General features: G+C 34.4%; 1 protein-coding gene and 1 long non-coding RNA gene across 6 annotated transcripts in view; one reads left to right on the plus strand and one right to left on the minus strand.

Annotated features, from left to right (window-relative positions):
* The window catches only part of LOC118243881 (uncharacterized), a 115,851-nt gene extending 106,297 nt beyond the window's left edge, over positions 1-9,554 (plus strand). Inside the window, exon 4 of the long non-coding RNA XR_004777373.2 lies at positions 9,446-9,554. This is a non-coding gene — a long non-coding RNA (uncharacterized LOC118243881). The remainder of the gene's footprint in view (positions 1-9,445) is intronic.
* Positions 3,428-17,932, minus strand: part of TBC1D32 (TBC1 domain family member 32) — an 87,310-nt gene continuing 72,805 nt past the window's right edge. For 2 of the 5 annotated variants that reach the window (XM_050709695.1, XM_050709694.1), the window contains exons 26-32: positions 13,399-13,468; positions 12,432-12,547; positions 11,362-11,516; positions 11,147-11,206; positions 9,562-9,702; positions 7,536-7,724; positions 3,600-4,680 (exon numbers count right to left, since the gene is read on the minus strand). In XM_050709695.1, the coding sequence (XP_050565652.1) occupies positions 4,561-4,680; positions 7,536-7,724; positions 9,562-9,702; positions 11,147-11,206; positions 11,362-11,516; positions 12,432-12,547; positions 13,399-13,468 (851 nt within the window). In that variant the 3' untranslated portion in view covers positions 3,600-4,560. Of the gene's footprint in view, positions 4,681-7,535; positions 7,725-9,561; positions 9,703-11,146; positions 11,207-11,361; positions 11,517-12,431; positions 12,548-13,398; positions 13,469-17,932 lie in introns of all 5 variants that reach the window. The other 3 variants (XM_035538409.2, XM_035538412.2, XM_035538410.2) reach the window with 2 other exon arrangements.

Genomic DNA, 17,932 nt, shown 5'->3' on the forward strand with positions numbered 1-17,932 from the left:
ACAAAATGGTTTAGAGGAGCTGAGACTGTTTCTCTGTTGACCTAGTGGCTGTTTGAGTTGGACATCTTAAAATAATGAAAAACAATTTAGAGTATAACTGTCTTAACTTTGATCTAGTGTTTTTTTCCTACTAAATGTAAAGGATTTTTATTTTTTTTTTCTATTTGCTTTCAGCTCTGGTATTCCTCTTGTTGCATGAACACAATATACGGTAATGAGGAAGCTAACTGCTTCCACCTGCAGATCTGTCATTTGAACGAAAACAAGTAAACATTACTTGCATTTTTGTAGATGATAGATACGCAAAGTTTTTCAGAAGTAAAATAACTTGGCAAAAGGCAACATGGCAGGCATGACCAGGTGAAAATTATTTCTGTATATTACTGATTTCATCCCAAACAGCTGAGTCGTGCTACAGAGGCTGCTAAAGGAGGTGGTCTGGAAACACCTTGTCTTAGGGATAATACAGATGTTTCTAATCAGCTTGGCTTCCCTGCTGATGCTTGGGGTGAAGAGAGAGACGGGTGGAGGTAGCAGTGGTTTGGTAGCTCCCTGCAGTAGGACAGTGGGTCAGGACTGCATAGCTGGGGGGATGTCTACTTACAATTGCTTTCCCAACTTATTCAAGTTGGGGTTTTATTTAGTGTTTCCTGTGCTTCTTTGGTTGTGTGTTTTTTTGTTGTTGGTAATGTTTGTGTCGTATTCCTCTGTGTCCCCCCATTTCCCCTTCCCCCCTTATGTTTCCTTTAAACCATGTTTAATTACACTTGTTAGATGTAAGCAAGGAAAAATGCTTATCCTTCAGTTCTTAGACTGGGGGCATGTTGGGGACTGGGTAAAATGAAAGCTGAAAATAAGAGAGAGAAAAAGACTGAGAGAAATAAGTATGATTGAGATGGAAAGCAGAAAAAAAGAAACTGGAAATATATAGATTTAGAGGCAGACAGAAAATGCCTACATCTTAGTAGACTTACTGGCTGTTTATTTTATTGTTTCCCTATGCTTAATTATTTCCCTGAAAGAAATGGGGAGTTGAGTGAAGGAAGAAATTTATGTGTAAGCCAGCAAGGCTGGGTGAGGGAGCCTTCAAACCAGAGGTAATATGGCATGTCAGCATGTCTTCAGATATCTCTTGCTTAAATGGTCATTTGTTTTTAGACTGCCCTTGATCCAAAGAAGATGCTAGTGGTTTCCCTGACTACCATCACTTCAAACTCTGTTTCAGTCTCCTAGTACTGTGTGCTGATGTTCTGCTTCTGTTATAAGGGCACAATGGAATTTTATATTATTATCAGGTACTAATATTTAGTATTTACATTTTCATGCATTAAATGTTTTACAAATACTGTAATGTACCATCCCAGCTCCTACATGGACTGTATGCTATTGTAAGCTGTTTTGCAGATGGGGAAACTGCAACTGATTTAATTGCTGGAGGCAATGTAAAAAGTGCTTTTGCCTGAGCAATTGGGTGCTCAGGGTGTTGGCTTTATATTAGCATTCGACTCATCTTTCTGATTATTGTGTGCTGTACTTCTTTGCACTGATGTGATGCAATATTGATGAAACTCATTGGTATTAAGGGTCAGCTCTGCAGTACCTCTCTCTTTCTTAGGGGATAAGTAATATAAAGTGGCAGCTATGTAGCTGTTAAGAGTCCCTGGGTTACCCAAATGCATAGTACAGGAGCTAATTTTCTGGACAAATATCTGCTGCTGATAAAGGAATTGATAGCTTTATAATTGGTACCTTAATAACTATCAAAAATCTCCTTAAAATGTGTAGAATTCCTAAAACCACACATATGTATGTTTCCTAGTGCTTATTCACAGTCTGGTTGTTTGTCATTTGGTTGCTTAGGGAAGTAAGCCAACACAGTTGTCTTATTTTTTAAAAAGATATTTTTTTTTAAAAGAGACCGTTTTTAAGGTTAAAAGAACAGATTTGATGTGAGTCTTAACGTTCTTTGACCCTGGTGTCAGGCAAAAACTTGTTGTCATAATTCTTTCCTCATACTTGCCAGCCTCTTTTATCAATGTAGGTAAGCCAACACAGTTCACAGCAGTCCAAAAATATTTAAAACATTTTTTTTTTTTTTTGTAGATAGGAAAAAAGTTAAACCCATGAACTTATGAAATGCACAGTCAGGAAAATAGAAATTAGCGGCAAAACCTTTGTCAGTAGTGCTCACTCTCAGGTTACATGTAATTACAGAAATTCACTGCAGGTTCTAATGTACTTTTATAATTTGAATGTGTATGTGCTCACACATTCATTTTATCCAGTGAAGTTATTTTTCAAGAATTTCACAGTAACGTTTAGTTTAACTCACAGTAAAGTGTCGAATGAAATTGGTAAGGCTAAATTCAACACTTGTCATTTCTGTTGGTGTTTTAAAAATGTTTTATTATATCTGAATTCTAATCAAAATATTTTTGAAAATTCAAACATTCTGTAAAGAGAATGTTATTGCAAGTGTCCATAAAATATCAAAATTTCCTTTGTTCTTTAACTGAATAAAGAACTTCTTAATGCTTAACTCTATGCAACATCACCTGGTAAACATAACTAGCATGCATTTGGGGAGTTTATACTGTTTTAATTATTAAAGTAGCATCACCAGACAGTTGACCAATCATGCTGGCTGTCTATACTTCACCCAACAAAATCTTACTCCTATAAGAATAGAGCTGATAAGTAACTTTTTGCTAGAGAAGCTGAATCTTGTTTCATTTGATAAAGAAGAAATGTCATTGAAAATATCAAGGTACTGAACATCTGATATTGTAAGATACAGAACTTTCTAGGTGAAGTAATTACAAAAAACAAAAATCTCTTTAAAGGTAGCTGTAAGAACAGGTTATTTCACCCTGGATTGAAGTAGTGCAACAATTATTTTGGCTGAAACTAGACTGAAATCTGAAGAAATTTCTTACCTGGTAAGAAAAAGATACATTCAGTATTTTGGGATAGGAGGGTGTATACAGATGAAGCCCTCAAAGCAAAATCTCCACTAAAGCCATTAGTTGGTTTATTCCATTAAGTCAACTTTCATCTAAGACTTGCCTACTGACTGTGACACTTTTGAAAGCAGACTGCTTCCCACCTCTAACCAGGAAGATAGAATGATAGTCATTGCCTAATCAACTGCTTGGGAGCCAACTCATCACACAGGAATAAGATTTCTTAGTAAATTTCTTCAGAGTAGTTATGCACCAGTTTTAGAACCTATCCAAAGGCCTTTTGGCCTTTTTATGTAGCAACATCAGTACTATTACTGAACAAAGCACAGATGAAAAACCCTTAACAGAGGAGCCCACCAAAATACAGAACTGAGCAAGTAAAATTCTTGCAAAGTGAAAAGAACAAGCAATCTCCAAATACTGTGGAGGGTGTGAGGCAAGACAGGAGAGGAAGCTTGGCAGGTGATTGCTAGGATGTGCTTTATTCACTTTTTCACTGGTAGAGGGAGTAAGAAGAGAAATGAGACATAAAATAATATCTACAGTGACCACTACGGTTAGTACTAAGTATTTGCAAAGAAGCTTGCTCTGTCTTGCGTATTTTCTTTTCTTCCCTGGATTAGATATCTATTTAACAGTTATATAACGTAATATAGAAAAGAAAGCTGTTAGAATGTTCACTCAGCTGCCCACTGACATCTAAAATCTATACTAGAGCAAATGGGATACAGTGCTCTTCAAGAAAACATGTTTCCTCTGAAACTGAATTTCAATCAACTTCAACAACTTTAAACTTTTACCTATATTGCACCAGTGTTAGAAAACACAGCTTTAATTCTAGCAGCCTTAATTCTTGCATTTCACTGATGATGAAAGGGAAGTGTAGATGAAACTTTATATCAGTGTTTCCCTGTTTAAATGAAATCAAAATCTTTAAAGATGATTATTTTCAGAGAGATGAAAAGCAGGCTGCTTAGGGACTTCTCATTCATTTATGCATACCAAAATTACATGTTACAAATAGATGTTTTAAGACATAAAATGATTTATTAAAAAAAAAAAAGGGAATATCAGTCTTGTTTCATTGCATGCATTTGATCACTCTTTTCTCAACCTTATCCACAAAGTCAGAACGGCTGTGTACAGAGAATTTATTTTTCATTTGTTCAGTTCTCATGCATATGAATACATACTAACAGTTGCTTCTAAGAAAAATCACTTTGTCAGACCTTTACAATACATGAAGTTTTTAGGACTGTGCTACAAGGATATGACAATAATGAATTGATTTGGAAGCAGGTTCTACGCATTTTAAGGAAGACACTTCCAACAATCTACAGGTGATTTCTGAAGCGGCTTTCTCTCAAATAAAAATGAGGCTATGCATATAGCCTGTCTGGGAAAATGTGATTACTCTAAGTCATCCAATTTAAATGAAGTCCTTTTGCAAAAACTATATTCTGAAAAACCTCCTTATTTATTTTACAGTATATACATTTACACAGCCTGACTTGTATTAGTGCAGATTGATGTATCAAATAATCAGTATTCTTTTAAATAATGTAACCAAAACTGGGAAAAATCTATTTTTCTTGATCTATGTATTCTGTACTCTGATGTTCTTCATGTCTTTCAGCAGCGCTGGTCTGTAGATCAGCTCCAGGCTTTCCATGTATTCTAGATAATCACTCACTCGAAATCCATGGAGTGCTTCTTCCTGCACAAATACACACAGAGAACATTTATTAGATAAGAAAAAAGATGCATGACTCAAATGTAATGAATTCCAGGCTGCCGAACAGAGTTAGTTTTGTTCTGCTTGCCATGGCTTGAGTACTTAAAGTACACATATGTTAATATATTTAGAAATAAATAATCAGCATATCGGTTCCAGCCGGTACTTCCAGTAATTCCTTAACTCTTGGTAACAAATAGTTTTTTCACACAAGTTGTTCATCTCATTTTTGGAAAGTATGACATATGAAGATTTTTAATGAAAATAAAGTGAGCTTTAAAAAGGCAACATCAGGTACTAACATATTCATTTAAAGAAAAAGGCTTATCTTAATTCACAGCAAAGTTGTCTCCAACTTCTTTCTTTATGTGCAAATGAAAGTACATTTATATACTAAGAAAAACAATATTTGTTTTTAATTTTACTAGTTAGATATAACTACTCATATAATAGCAGCAAAGGTGTATTGCTATCAGATCATCATTTTTTCATGAAATATAATGCAGATTAGAAGCTTGAAAACAAATTACTATCAGTTCTTTGAAGGAAAACAGGTAGCAGGACTTCTTCATATAGCAAGTGACCACTGCTAGTATGAAGTTGAAGATGTGACATTACTTAAGAAAATATAAAATGAATACTCAAAGTTTTTTTTATTATTATTTTTTCTTGTTTTTTTAAACTTGGATTATGTTCTTAGAATAGTTTAGGCTTCTATTTTTGAGCGAATTGCTCCATTACAACAATTAACATTTGTGAATGCTGTGCTAAGAAATTACAGGCTAAAACTCAAACCTAAATTTTCGTATTTCAACAAAAGGGTAACTGACCAATACCTTTGCAAGTGTTAAACCCAGGTAACCCTACATGAAGCCTATACTACAGATGAAATTGAATAAAATGACAGTGATTTTTTCTTCTTTAGCTAAATTAAGAGCTATCAAAAGCAATATTACAGTGAAAGTATGTCATTAACTCTTCTTTTTCTGCAATGCTCTCAATGAATTGTAAATACTCCAGTAATGCATTAATATGGAGTATTTCTCACTAATACAACAGTACCATGACAAATCTCTAGTCTGTTTATAGTACAGGTGACAACATACAAATTCTCTTATATAATTTACATCAACTGTCGTGATTGATGCCATCAAAAGTAAGTAGTTTTTAAGTTATATTGACCAAAACCAGGTCAAACAAGCTGATGTACTCATTAGACTGTATACCAAACATTTTTAAGAACAATGACTAAGCTAACATATTGTTCATATTTAAAATAGTTCAGTTGGAAGGGACCTATGCAGATCACCAGCTCCAACCACCTGACCACTTCAGGGATAACCAAAAGTTAGCACAATACTAAGGGCATTGTCCTTATGCCTCTTGAACACTGACAGGCATAGGGCATCAACCACTTCCCTGGGGAGCCTGTCCCAGTGCCTGACCACCCTCTCAGTGAAGAACCTTTTCCTAACACCCAGCCTGACCCTTCCCTGTCCCAGCTCCATGCTGTTCCCTCAGGTCCTGTCGCTGTCCCCAGAGAGCAGAGCTCAGCGCCTGCCCTTCCGCTCCCCTCGTGAGGGAGCTGCAGGCCGCTACGAGGCCTCCCCTCGGCCTGCTCCGCTCTGGGCTGAACAAACCAAGGGGCCTCAGCCGCTCCTCACATGTCTTGCCCTCCTGACCCTTCATCATCTTCGTAACCCTCCTATGGACACACTAATACTTTTATGTCCTTTTTATCCTGTGGTGCCCAAAACTGCACACGGTGCTCGAGGTGAGGCCGCACCAACGCAGAGCAGAACAAGACAATCCCTTCCCTTGACTGGCTAGACATGCTGTGCCTAATGCACCCAGGATATGGATGGCCCTGTTGGCTGTGACAGCACACTGTTGACTCATATTCAACTTGCCATTGACCAGAAATCCTGTATAGGATCACAAAAGAAAAATAAACAAAACCACACACATACTCACTCTGGAAGTTGAAATAACCTGAAGGATGAATATTATTGTGTCAGAAGAATTGCACAAACAACTTTCAAAATCCGGAGCTGCCACAAATTTAATAAATTAATTGAATTAAAAGTCTACCATTGTCAAATGGATGTAGTTATATCCAAAATAACCATAATTAAACCAGAGATCAAAGTCACTGATTTTGCAATGACTTGCTGTTAACTGATGACTTCATTTTAATGTAAAGCTTAGGTGGTATCAAATATATTATGTCAAGATCTTGCCAAAGGAATATGTATTGGTCTCATCCCGACTTACTTATATATACTCAGCACAATAGAAAGAAAGACAAACAACAAATCTTAAATTCCAAGTTGAGTTCACCATTTTTTCCCCTGATTGCTGTGCTTTTGCTTTAGTATACTGGCAGGATGCAGTTGTCTATTATCTAAGAAAGGCTGATTGTATAGTAATTGGCATGTGTTCAGAATAACAAAGATCACTGAGCTTTGTGCCACATCTCTTCAGGCTTCAGAAGGAGACCACTGCGTAAACCCACCCTTCTGAAGAATATCTACTTTAATGAGATCAGGGCCACATATACGGAATTGAATCAAATGCCCTAGTGACTTAATGCGGCTATTTAAGTTGCTTACAAGGAGAGGTGATCAGGACAATATGCAGGAAAACCATTCTCTGGAAAATACTAAACCACAATTTCCTGCCAGGAAGAAAATAAAATTAAAGTGTTATTTCACTCAGTTAAAATCAATAGGTGAAATTCAGTAAGTGCTTAAGATTAAGTAGTATATTAATTTTCAGTATAGAGAGTTTTGGTTCCCTTCAGCAATTGAAAAAAAAATTCAAAAAGAAACCCTTACTTTAAGAAAAACCTGAAGATCTTGGGCTTCAGTATGCTTCAGGATGTCTTGCTGTAGGTGTCTGAACACAGAAATACACATATATACCTGATAATCAGGACCAAGGAAAATACATGTAGCAATGTAATGACAGATCTCACTCCAGTCCATATAATTCCAGAAACACTGAGTTATCCATTGCAGACAAATCTAGGTGAGAATAAAATTATAATTAAATTGCTGTAGATATTCAGTCATAATTTATCAGTATTATCTTCTAATTTTTCTGTACTAATGCCCTTTTCCTATAACACTACCCTACTTACAAAAATAAGGGATGAAAGTACAAAAGAGGCCAAGAATCACTTTTTCTTCCCCCAAAAAACACAGCTTCGAAATAGTTTCACTGAGTTCTGCTACACCTCACACCCTGCTTCTGTTTATATCATATCTGTTCATATCATTGTACCTGAATATATGGCAACTGTTGAGATTGAGGCATAAAACTTCAAGTACAGTGAAATACAAGGTGATTTTTCTTTTCTTTTTTTTTTTTTTTTAAATGTGGTCAAGAGAGTAATGAGGGTGATGAAGGTGTGTGCAATATAGATTTTCCTTTAAATTGAAGTGGTTTTTGCCTTATAAATCCATGTTAGGCCCTTCCTTAAGATACCTTTTCATTTAATGAAGTGGGGATGGAACACATTTAGAAACTCCTTTTTCCAGTTCTAAATCAGAATGTATTACAACGTGTACAGCACATTTCATTTAGTTCTAGACCACAAATCTGTTAATCACTCCTTGAAGTATTTAAAAATATGCAGTAGCAAAAGTACCAAGATTTCAATCAGATTAAAAAAGCCATACTCTAGGCATTACATCGATATCTACTTTCAGGTATTTATTGATGCACATTGGCACTTAAATACATTACAGTTGTTTTCACCACTCAGGGTTTGTTTTTAACCTCCACTAAAACAGCAAAATCACAGAGAGCAGATACAGTGGCACCCACCAATAGCACTTCAGTAACATGTTCAATGAAAAAAAACAAATTTGTTGGCAGTTTAGAATTATAACTAGTTTATTACAAATTGAATGCAAACAATGAAAAAAGTACAGAATAAGTTCCCAAAGAATAGTCAAGAAAGGAATGACCATCCCCACATGTTTTCCACTGCCAGAACAGGAATCTTATTATAGGCACCTCATTATTCCTATGTTGAGATAAAATCCCTTATTTGTCACTCTTCTCAAAGACCAAATCCTAAACTGACTATTTAAAGTTGTCATCTGCTCCCTCTTACGCTGCAAATCCTGGCAAAAGGGAATTTTAAAGGCATAAGATGAAAAATATTTTTCTTGCCTTGGAACAGAAGCTCTCTTACTGCAGTGAGATATCCTATGCATTGGCATGAAGCTGTTTATGCTGAATTCATCATGACTGTAGTCTTTATAAGCAACATTCTGTACATAGAATTCGGTATTTCCAAAGCACTGTAGTAAGTATGTAAAATAAAAACTAACTAAATAAAAACTAACTAGAGAATATTCTTTTCTAGTAACATTTCATTATTATAAAAGTTTTTATCTTTTTTACCTGATTGTAATAGTTATGGTAGTCCTTAAAAAGTATTTTTTTGTTCTGATATCAACTGAACTGCTTTCTGTTACATACCTGTCCCAAATTTCTCATTTCCTCCCCATGGAAAACATTGAAAATTATTCTGGGGAATAATATACTCTAATTTTTTTAAATGATAAATCTGAGTTTTTAGTATCTCACTTTTATCAGATTTTCTGCATGAACTTGTAATGGAAGATCATCAGTTGCAGTATACTGTCATTACTCTACAGAAGACAGTTAATATTTATGTTAAAATGCCCTAAGTAAGTCACTATGCATTCAACAATCTCTTATGCTGTTTCAGAACCACCATGCACGTGTATAGAAAAACCATAGTAGTTCCAACTTCAACTCTGAACATCTTTGATTTTGTGGATTTAAACCAGGAAGTTGATGATACTTTGATATTTCATCAGTTACCTGGGACGGAGCAAAACCAGCCATATGGAAGGCAGAGGAGACAAGTGGTAACTCAGCTTTCATCAACATCTCAACATAGTGTGCACTGCAGAAATAGACTGGATGGATGCCAGATTCCACTGTGCTAATAGGCAGGTGCACCTGATTAACAACAAAATTGGGGAAAATGGTTACAGAAGTGTGTTACTTTTTTCTGAGAATAATATATAAAAATATATACACTTGTAAGATAAGTCATCACAATTATTTTAGATAGGAAATAAAATAAGCAAATATGGAAAAAAATTGCATTGACGTCTTGCGAAACATGTAGTTAAACTAAAGAAAATCCAAAGCTAGAAACTGTTATAAAACATATCTTGACTAATCCTTTGCATTAACAATCTAAGTCTTTATTGCATGTATGCTTTAATTCTCAAAGCGGGGAGGGAGAAAATGTTGCTGCATTTTAAACAAACAACAACAACTCATTTTTGTTGGATTTTTTTCCCTTTTACTAGTGGATAAAAAGTGGAACTTCTGCTGTATTTAAAGTTGTTTTCTACGTGCATGTTTCTTTGCAGTATGTGTGGTGAGTATGAGTGAAATTTTGTTTTGTGCTGCAAAAGGAACAGAGGTTATCATTATGGAAAGCTTTGGGTGTCGGTGTTTGGTTTCTAGGTAATGAATCTTTGACTTAGTGCTAGAAGGTTAGTGCACATCCTTTGGAATTTTCCACCTTCCTGAGGCAGTAAGCATTACAGTCTAATGGCTGGATAATTCCTCATTTATGTTTTGACATTTTATTTTAGTTTACATTGTGGAAATTATGCAAATAGGTTAATTATTCAGTTTTCTCTTTGCTTCTTCAAGATATATTGTGAAAGAGAAATCATTTAGGTATTTAGAATGAACATTAGTACTGCAGCAACTTTGCAATGCTGTCTAGCTCTTGTATGGAAGAAGACACTTAAATTCTCAGCACTGATGATGTTCAGCACAATTATATTCACATAATGGAACAAAATTTAATTGTGTCGGAACAGCCTCAGGGCTGGCCTTGGCGTTGTGAGTGGAGCAATACAGTCATTGCAGGTGAAAAGACAGAGGCTTGCATACAGAAGAGGCACAAAATCTAAATGGTGCATCCTATGCCCCAGAATTCTGTAGTAAAGAAAAAAGTTGTTTGATAATTTGTGGTCAAAACATTCAAGACAATGTGAAAATATATGAAGTCAAACTGAAAGATGAAAGATTTTTGTTTTACATAGATGATTCCACATGCAATCAAAGATGGAAATCATGCTGCCTATACTACAAACTTGATCAAAATACTAATAATTTCAAATGGCAAAGCATTCAGAATTTGGGCATTCAGAATTCAGTAATAATTCTTCGTAATTCTTCAAATTTAATACATCCATTTTAGTGTTTTTAACCATAAAACTGAGTTTTACTGAAAATCAGAAGGATAAACTTCACATTGTAATAATACTACTAATAATAAAAGGTCTTGCAACAGTATTGCAACCTTTATGCAGAATTTGATGCCACTAACAAGGTTTATTTTACTGTCAATTTTAAAACTTGGTAACATTGTCTTTACCATCAGTCCACCTGTTATTTCACTACTTTTAAACAACCATTTGAGCAAATCTGTATTTTTCTGAAAAAAAAAAAAAAAGAAAAAAATCAGGTTTATGCATTCAGTTAGAGGGCTTTAACGAAAACTTAATGCAATTTAAAAAAGGGGGAAATTGATAACATGTATTTTAACTTTCAAAGTTGTCTTTCAGAAAGAATCAGATTTTAAATTCTTACAGACACATGCAGTCTTGGTAGCCAGAGAAATGCGGAAACAAGAAGACGAGAAAATTGCTGAAGAAACGTTAGAGTCTTCTCCCTGTCCCCGGACATTATGAGGAACACAGAAGATGCAAACCAGTCATAGCCAGCATAGCGTCCCTGCAAGCAGTCTGCATAAAAAAGTTAAGGAACTTGGGCAAAAAACTTCTTTGCACTGCCATGCAGGAATTGCAGCCTTCCTCACTCCCCAGGTCCAAACATACAGAGTTAAGAGCTTGTTTGTTACAGATGGGACAAAGGGATATAGCTGCACAGAAAGCAGCTTTCTAGAGACACACCTGTCTCTACAACTGAATTAAGAAAAACGATTTAAGCTGTTTTCCCTGTAGTCTACTCTTTTCCAGCCCATAAGTAAATGATCCAAAACAGGAAAAAACCATCAAAACCCTAGAGAAATATGTAAATACAAAACCTTCACACCAAAACAAGTGTGTCTACAGTACAGGAACAGAGAATGGTAGGGGAAGAGGAGGAAAACAAGAGTTGTGAAGATTAAGGAAAAAAAAAAAGTAAAATAAAAGCTTTCAAAAAAAGAGTTAAAGTATATTCTGACTAATATACCTGAAGTATATTTTAATAGAGATACACTAAGTCTAACGCTTGAAGAAAAAAGCTTATTGGAAAAGTTAATCGTTGTTATATTAAAAAAAAAATAATGTTCCATAGTATGTCTAAAAGAGTCAGAAGTCAGAACATTGGTACTGTCGGAATACCACAAATATTTATTAATGCTCAAAGGTACATTGCTTCAGACTCTTTAGCATATACAGAGATATTGACCCTACACCAAAAAATTTTATGACAAAAATGAATGAGACACAATTTTAACAAAATATGGAACAGAATGACAAATATTTTATGGAGTGCATGGGGTGTGCATTTTAACTTAAAATTTCAAAGAAAGTGCTTTTTTCTTCTTCTTTCAGTCTATATCACACATATAACACCACCATCAAAAACCCAAATTAGGAGCTCAAATTCCGCTGGCATTCTTAGGCCGTACAACTTGCAGTCAAGAAGGATACGAAGTGAGGATGCCACAGTTGTCTGCTGTTGTTTCAGAAATTGCTCACAATTCATTAAGATGAAGAACAGATCATTTTCAGCATGTTCTTTTAGCAAGTTCAGGTATTTTCCATATCTAACACAGGAAGTTAAAAACTGAAATTGCTTAAGTACGTTAAAAAAAAAATAAAATAAAAAGCAAGAACTCATACTTAATAGGCCTATAAAAGTTAAGCAGTCATAGCATTGATAATCAAAACCACAATGTTGTAGATATATAAAAAATGGTTTAATAAAAGCTATGGTTCTTCATTTGGGAATGACAGACTATTCTACTCAGTGTTACAATTTCTTACCCAAATTCCTTGTAATTCAAAGTTTTAGCAACTGTGATGGGAAGGAGCAAGAACTCTATCTAATGATACGTGACTCATTTTCTTCATGTACATTGTTTAGAATTCCATCTAAGTATATTTTTTTATATATAATTAAAGTATATTTTATATGTATTTTATTTGTAACTATTGGCATCAGAATTCAAATATTAACGCTAAAGAAAACAATCTGTGGAAGTACAGCCACATTAACTTTTCTTTCATCATAGCTCTGCAAATTATGAGCAAAATAAAATGTGTTAATGGCATATAACTAAGCTTAGCTAAACAGAACCATTTAGAGAAGTAATGTGAGAAGGAAAAGAAACATAACTCAGGATAATGTAATTTAAGCGGTAAATCTTACTAACAAGTTACAATTAGCCTTTGCAACAATCAAGGACAATAACCTATATAATTTGTAAAGATAATTTAATTACGTACTAGGTATTAGTATACCTTTTTCATTTTGAAAGTTAGAATTCATTTTCTCAAAAGATTATCTTTAGATGGCATAAAACACTGAGTTAATGGATTAAATATCATTAAAGTCATTCTGTGAAATAAAACAAATTCTAGAAATACACTAGGGAAATATTTTAATACCATGTACCTGACTGTCATTTCAACACCAAGCTGCTGCACAGATGAAAGGCTTTCCTTCTTCACATCTGCATCCATGGCTAAAACAAAAGAAAAATATAATAAAGTATTATGAAAAATATGATTTAAACTGAATACTAATGTAAAGCTTCTATGTGCAGATACTAATTTTGGAGATCTGTTTCATATTTAAGTGAGTTTAGCAGTATTTGCAAAGAAACATCAAGAACCTGTATTCCTCATACACTTATTTTTTTTTAATTAAAATCACTTTCTTTACAGGAAAATGTTCACTTTTAATACGGTTATCGTTAGTTTTAAAGCATGAGAACAAACATCATCTTCAGACCCATTTCTTGGCAGAGCTTCATCCCTTCTTGCCAAGAAATCAAAGCCGCATTTTCTGGTTTACTTTCTTCCATTCCAGTGGCCTTAAAGTCTCCAAGCTGTAAAGCCAACCTTGCTAACAAAAATTCTATTTTGATATTAATCTCATTGAACATTTTATAATTGATTGATTTTTAAATATCCTGTATTTCCATGATTCTTTCTTTCACACAGTAATATATACCACCATTCTTTTGCATTTATTTAAATGAAAAATCCAAGTTAGATAAACAAATTAATAAATCATGAATTAAAACAACCCCATTGGTAATATATTCTCAAAATGTTAAATTTTAAATGCAAAAGATGAAGTTCTGTCTATTTCGTGTTCTCATCTCATCTGAGATAATGACACCTCAAAAAAAATCACTCCAGTAATACTATGAGCTAAAAGCTGAGGGCTTAAGCCTTTAATATGCTTCTTTGAGACAAAGTGCTAATAATAAAAAAAAATTGAACTTAAATAAAAAAATTGTCTGTTAAAAATGTAAATATATATGGCAGCAGAAGTAAAAAAATATATTCATGTAAGTCATAAATGTAAAAGTCTGATTATTATTAAGCAGATTGCAGATGATATGAATTTTTTCTGTATCTTTTCAGTCAGATAGAGAAATTAAATGGAAGGATTCCCTGGCTCTCCATTTAGGTAAACACTATGTTCCTGGTAAGTGAACAGCGACTAAGGTTAAGAGAGGAAATGCCTCTGGTTATGAAGTTCAAGGGCAGGGAGAGAAAGAAAAGAAAGAAAAGAAAGAAAGGAAGGAAGGGAGGGAGGGAAAGAAAGAGAAAGAGAGAAAGAGAGAGAGAGAGAAAGAGAGAGAGAGAAAGAGAGAAAGAGAAAGAGAGAGAGAGAGAAAGAAAGAGAGAAAGAGAGAAAGAGAGAGAAAGAGAGAAAGAGAAAGAAAGAAAGCAAGAAAGAAGGAAAAGGAAAGAGAAAAGGAAAGAAAGAAAGAAAAGGAAGGAAGGAAGGAAGGAAGGAAGAAAGAAGGAAAGAAAGAAAGAAGGAAAGAAAGAAAGAAAGAAAGAAAAAAAAAGTGTCCTGCTCAGATGAGCTGTAGACTGAAATTTTTTTGAATTTATTCAATAAACTGATGAGATTGAAATAGTAATCTCAAGTCAAAGCCTTTTTTTTTTTTTTTTTTTTTTTTTACCCCAGAACAGAAGTTGAAGAAAAACAGTATTTGAAAGAATACATATAAAATCACAGGGCATTTCAGTTACAAAGCCATGGAGATGCATGAAACAGTTGCTAACTTTTTACAGCTACTATTCCAAGCTACCTGTTTTCTCAAGCTGCAAATACCATCCAAACAGTGCATTCATTTCCAGGTTCTTATTTGCAATTGTGCAGGCCAGAGCTATACTATATCATAGAAGCCATGTTGGAAGACAAGCCAGGGAGAATTTGAATGAGTTGACTATGACTAATGGTTAATTCAGTCCTGGCATGACTGTATTGAATAGCAGGAGAGAAGGAAACAGCCTAACAATCTCCACACCAAGGAAGCTCTGCTTCCTTTTCAAGGTGAGCCTCCTGGGGGTGGAAATGCTGGAGCTGGTCTCAGAGTCCAACAAGGGTGCCATGAGAAACAGCCATATGACAGCACACCACCTGAGCCAGTTTCCACTTTGTAACAGCTTAAAGCAAGAACTGAATGCTTACTTCCTACCAACATTACAAGAGTACAACTGATTTCATTCATCCTCATTGCCTTTTCTTTTCTGGTACAATAATTCTTAGTTGCTGAAAAGGATTTTCTCCTTATCAGTTTTCCCTTTGATATTTTCCCCTGTATTATGAAAGAAGATAAAATTAACATAGAGTTTGGACTGAATAATTCTATTATATAGTATCTCATCAAGGCAAAAACTCATGCTTTTTTACACCAGTGTATTTGATATAATCATAGCTCTGTACCCTACGCAGTTGAGTTACTACCAATCCACAACTCACACTACGAACACAGAAATTGTGGTTCTTTATCAATATTTTTGATTTCCATTTTGCTTTTCCAATTAACAAACTGGGAACACTAGGCTTTAGAAAACTATAAAGCCATTTAGAATACACAAAGGACCACTTCCTAGTGATTAAAAACTGGACCTAGAAACCTTTAATGTTCCATTAAGCTAGAGAATTATTATTAAGAATAAGTTGGGTATGAAGATATTGCATATTGCAATCCATGGATAAAAAGCTTACTAGCAAGCTTGCAGTCGTATGTTGTGACTGTACTATTATAATGATGCTTATGACTCTGTGGATTTAATACAGGATTTAATATTCTACAAAACTCATTTGACAATTATTTATCAATATATCTGAAAACTAACTGTCTTGAAAAACAGAAGGCATTGATGGAACAAAACTAAACAAGAACGCCATTTACCCTCAGCCAAATGACAGAACACCTCTCTGAACTGTGAATTAGATAAGAACGTGATACTGCACTGTGACTATTATTAAATGGAATGAACAACATGCTTTAGGAACTTCCTTTTTATTTATCTAATAAAAGAAAAATCTATGCCAAATAGGTATTTTATACTTCTTATTTTAAAAATCAAAAATATGGTAAAATGGAAATTAACCTGAATCAAAACTTGAAGGATGACTTGAAAGATATTCCACATGTTCCTTTAGGAGCTGTAAAGATTTACAATTAAAATAGTAACAATGGGAAGTTGACTTCATCTCTCATTCTAAAATGCGTAAGACTCCACAGCAGTAGGTATGGACCACTTTAGGATGTAAACAATACATTTTGTTTAGCCCTGCAACTGCTCTTAACATTAGCAACCTACCATGCGCTCTTCTAAGAAGATAATCATAAAAAAATATATCAGTATGGCTGCTCTCAAAACTGTTCTAGAAATCCATTATGTAGTACAATCTTATTAATTCAAAAGAGAAAAGGATTCCTTTGAAACACCAATGACTGCAAACTCTTAATTGCCAGTGATAACTTTAAACATGAAAATATGAACACTACATATGAAAAAATGTAAAATACTAAGTTTTTCTACAATAAGGAAGTATTTATTTTTATCATTTTGTGATCTTCCCTTGTTTCCAACCCTTCCTTGTCTTCTTGTTTCATTGCAAATTCCTTTCCTTGGTTTTCATGCCTTTCCAAAAGATTAGGGGGAGCAGGAAGAACAGGAAAAAGGGAAGACAAGGAGAAATTCTTTATGCAATCTCATTGTTTTCTTGCTTTGAGGTTATGATTGATCAGTTGTACTACCTACGGTAATGCCCATTTCAAGTGCTTCAATGCACAGCACTTTGCAAAAGTTTTGTAACATTCAGCAGCATAAAAACAGACATTCTGAAAAGCATGACTTGCAAAGGCAAGTAAATAGTACTATTAAAGTCAATCTGTAGCTGCAGATATTTCAAAGTGAGTTAAATGGCACACACAATCCAATAGTATTCTTTCTGATCAGGCTAAACTTCAATGCATCAACTTTACAACTCATCTGAAAGGTTTTCTTATTCATTTTTCCTCTTACCACAAAGAAACTTTTATGTGGTTAAGTCAGAAGATGGGCTACATTGCATTCACAATGAAATGACTGGATGCCAAGCTGAAACAGCTTTACAGTTTATTTCATACAACTTGTATGGTCTTTGGGTAATAATTTATTCCCATTTCACTGCTGTTACCCCACAGAAACTATTGGCTTTCCTTTTGTGGTAAGTAGGAAAAATTACTAAAGCTGTACTTACAGTGTTGACTTACCTTTTTTTACTTCTTGGTGTTAAGGCCAAATCTTTTTATGGCAACACAAATAATCTTCACAAAATGCTAAATTTTAACTCAGTCTATTTTCAGGTAAGAAATATTAGTTTTCTTTGTATAGATAGAAATTACATGGTTCCTTTAATCAAAGGTAAGTAATAAAACTGCAAACAGTTACTGAATATCCCATGATGGTCAGAGGCACCTGCATAATTCTTGTAGGAGCTTCAAGGACTTTACAATACGTAGTTATTTTTCCTATCAGATCTCTAGTCTTTGGCTTTGTCCATGCAAACTACAATTGTGAAACTGATCAAATCTTTTATTTAAATAAAAATCAGCTTTTCTTTTTATTTTTCTTCTTTAATATGTGTCTAAACATTGGCACTGTCAAGGTACCCAAGGAGTCAG

This window comes from Cygnus atratus, chromosome 3 (assembly GCF_013377495.2).
Source record: "Cygnus atratus isolate AKBS03 ecotype Queensland, Australia chromosome 3, CAtr_DNAZoo_HiC_assembly, whole genome shotgun sequence".
Classification (NCBI taxonomy): Eukaryota; Metazoa; Chordata; class Aves; order Anseriformes; family Anatidae; genus Cygnus; species Cygnus atratus.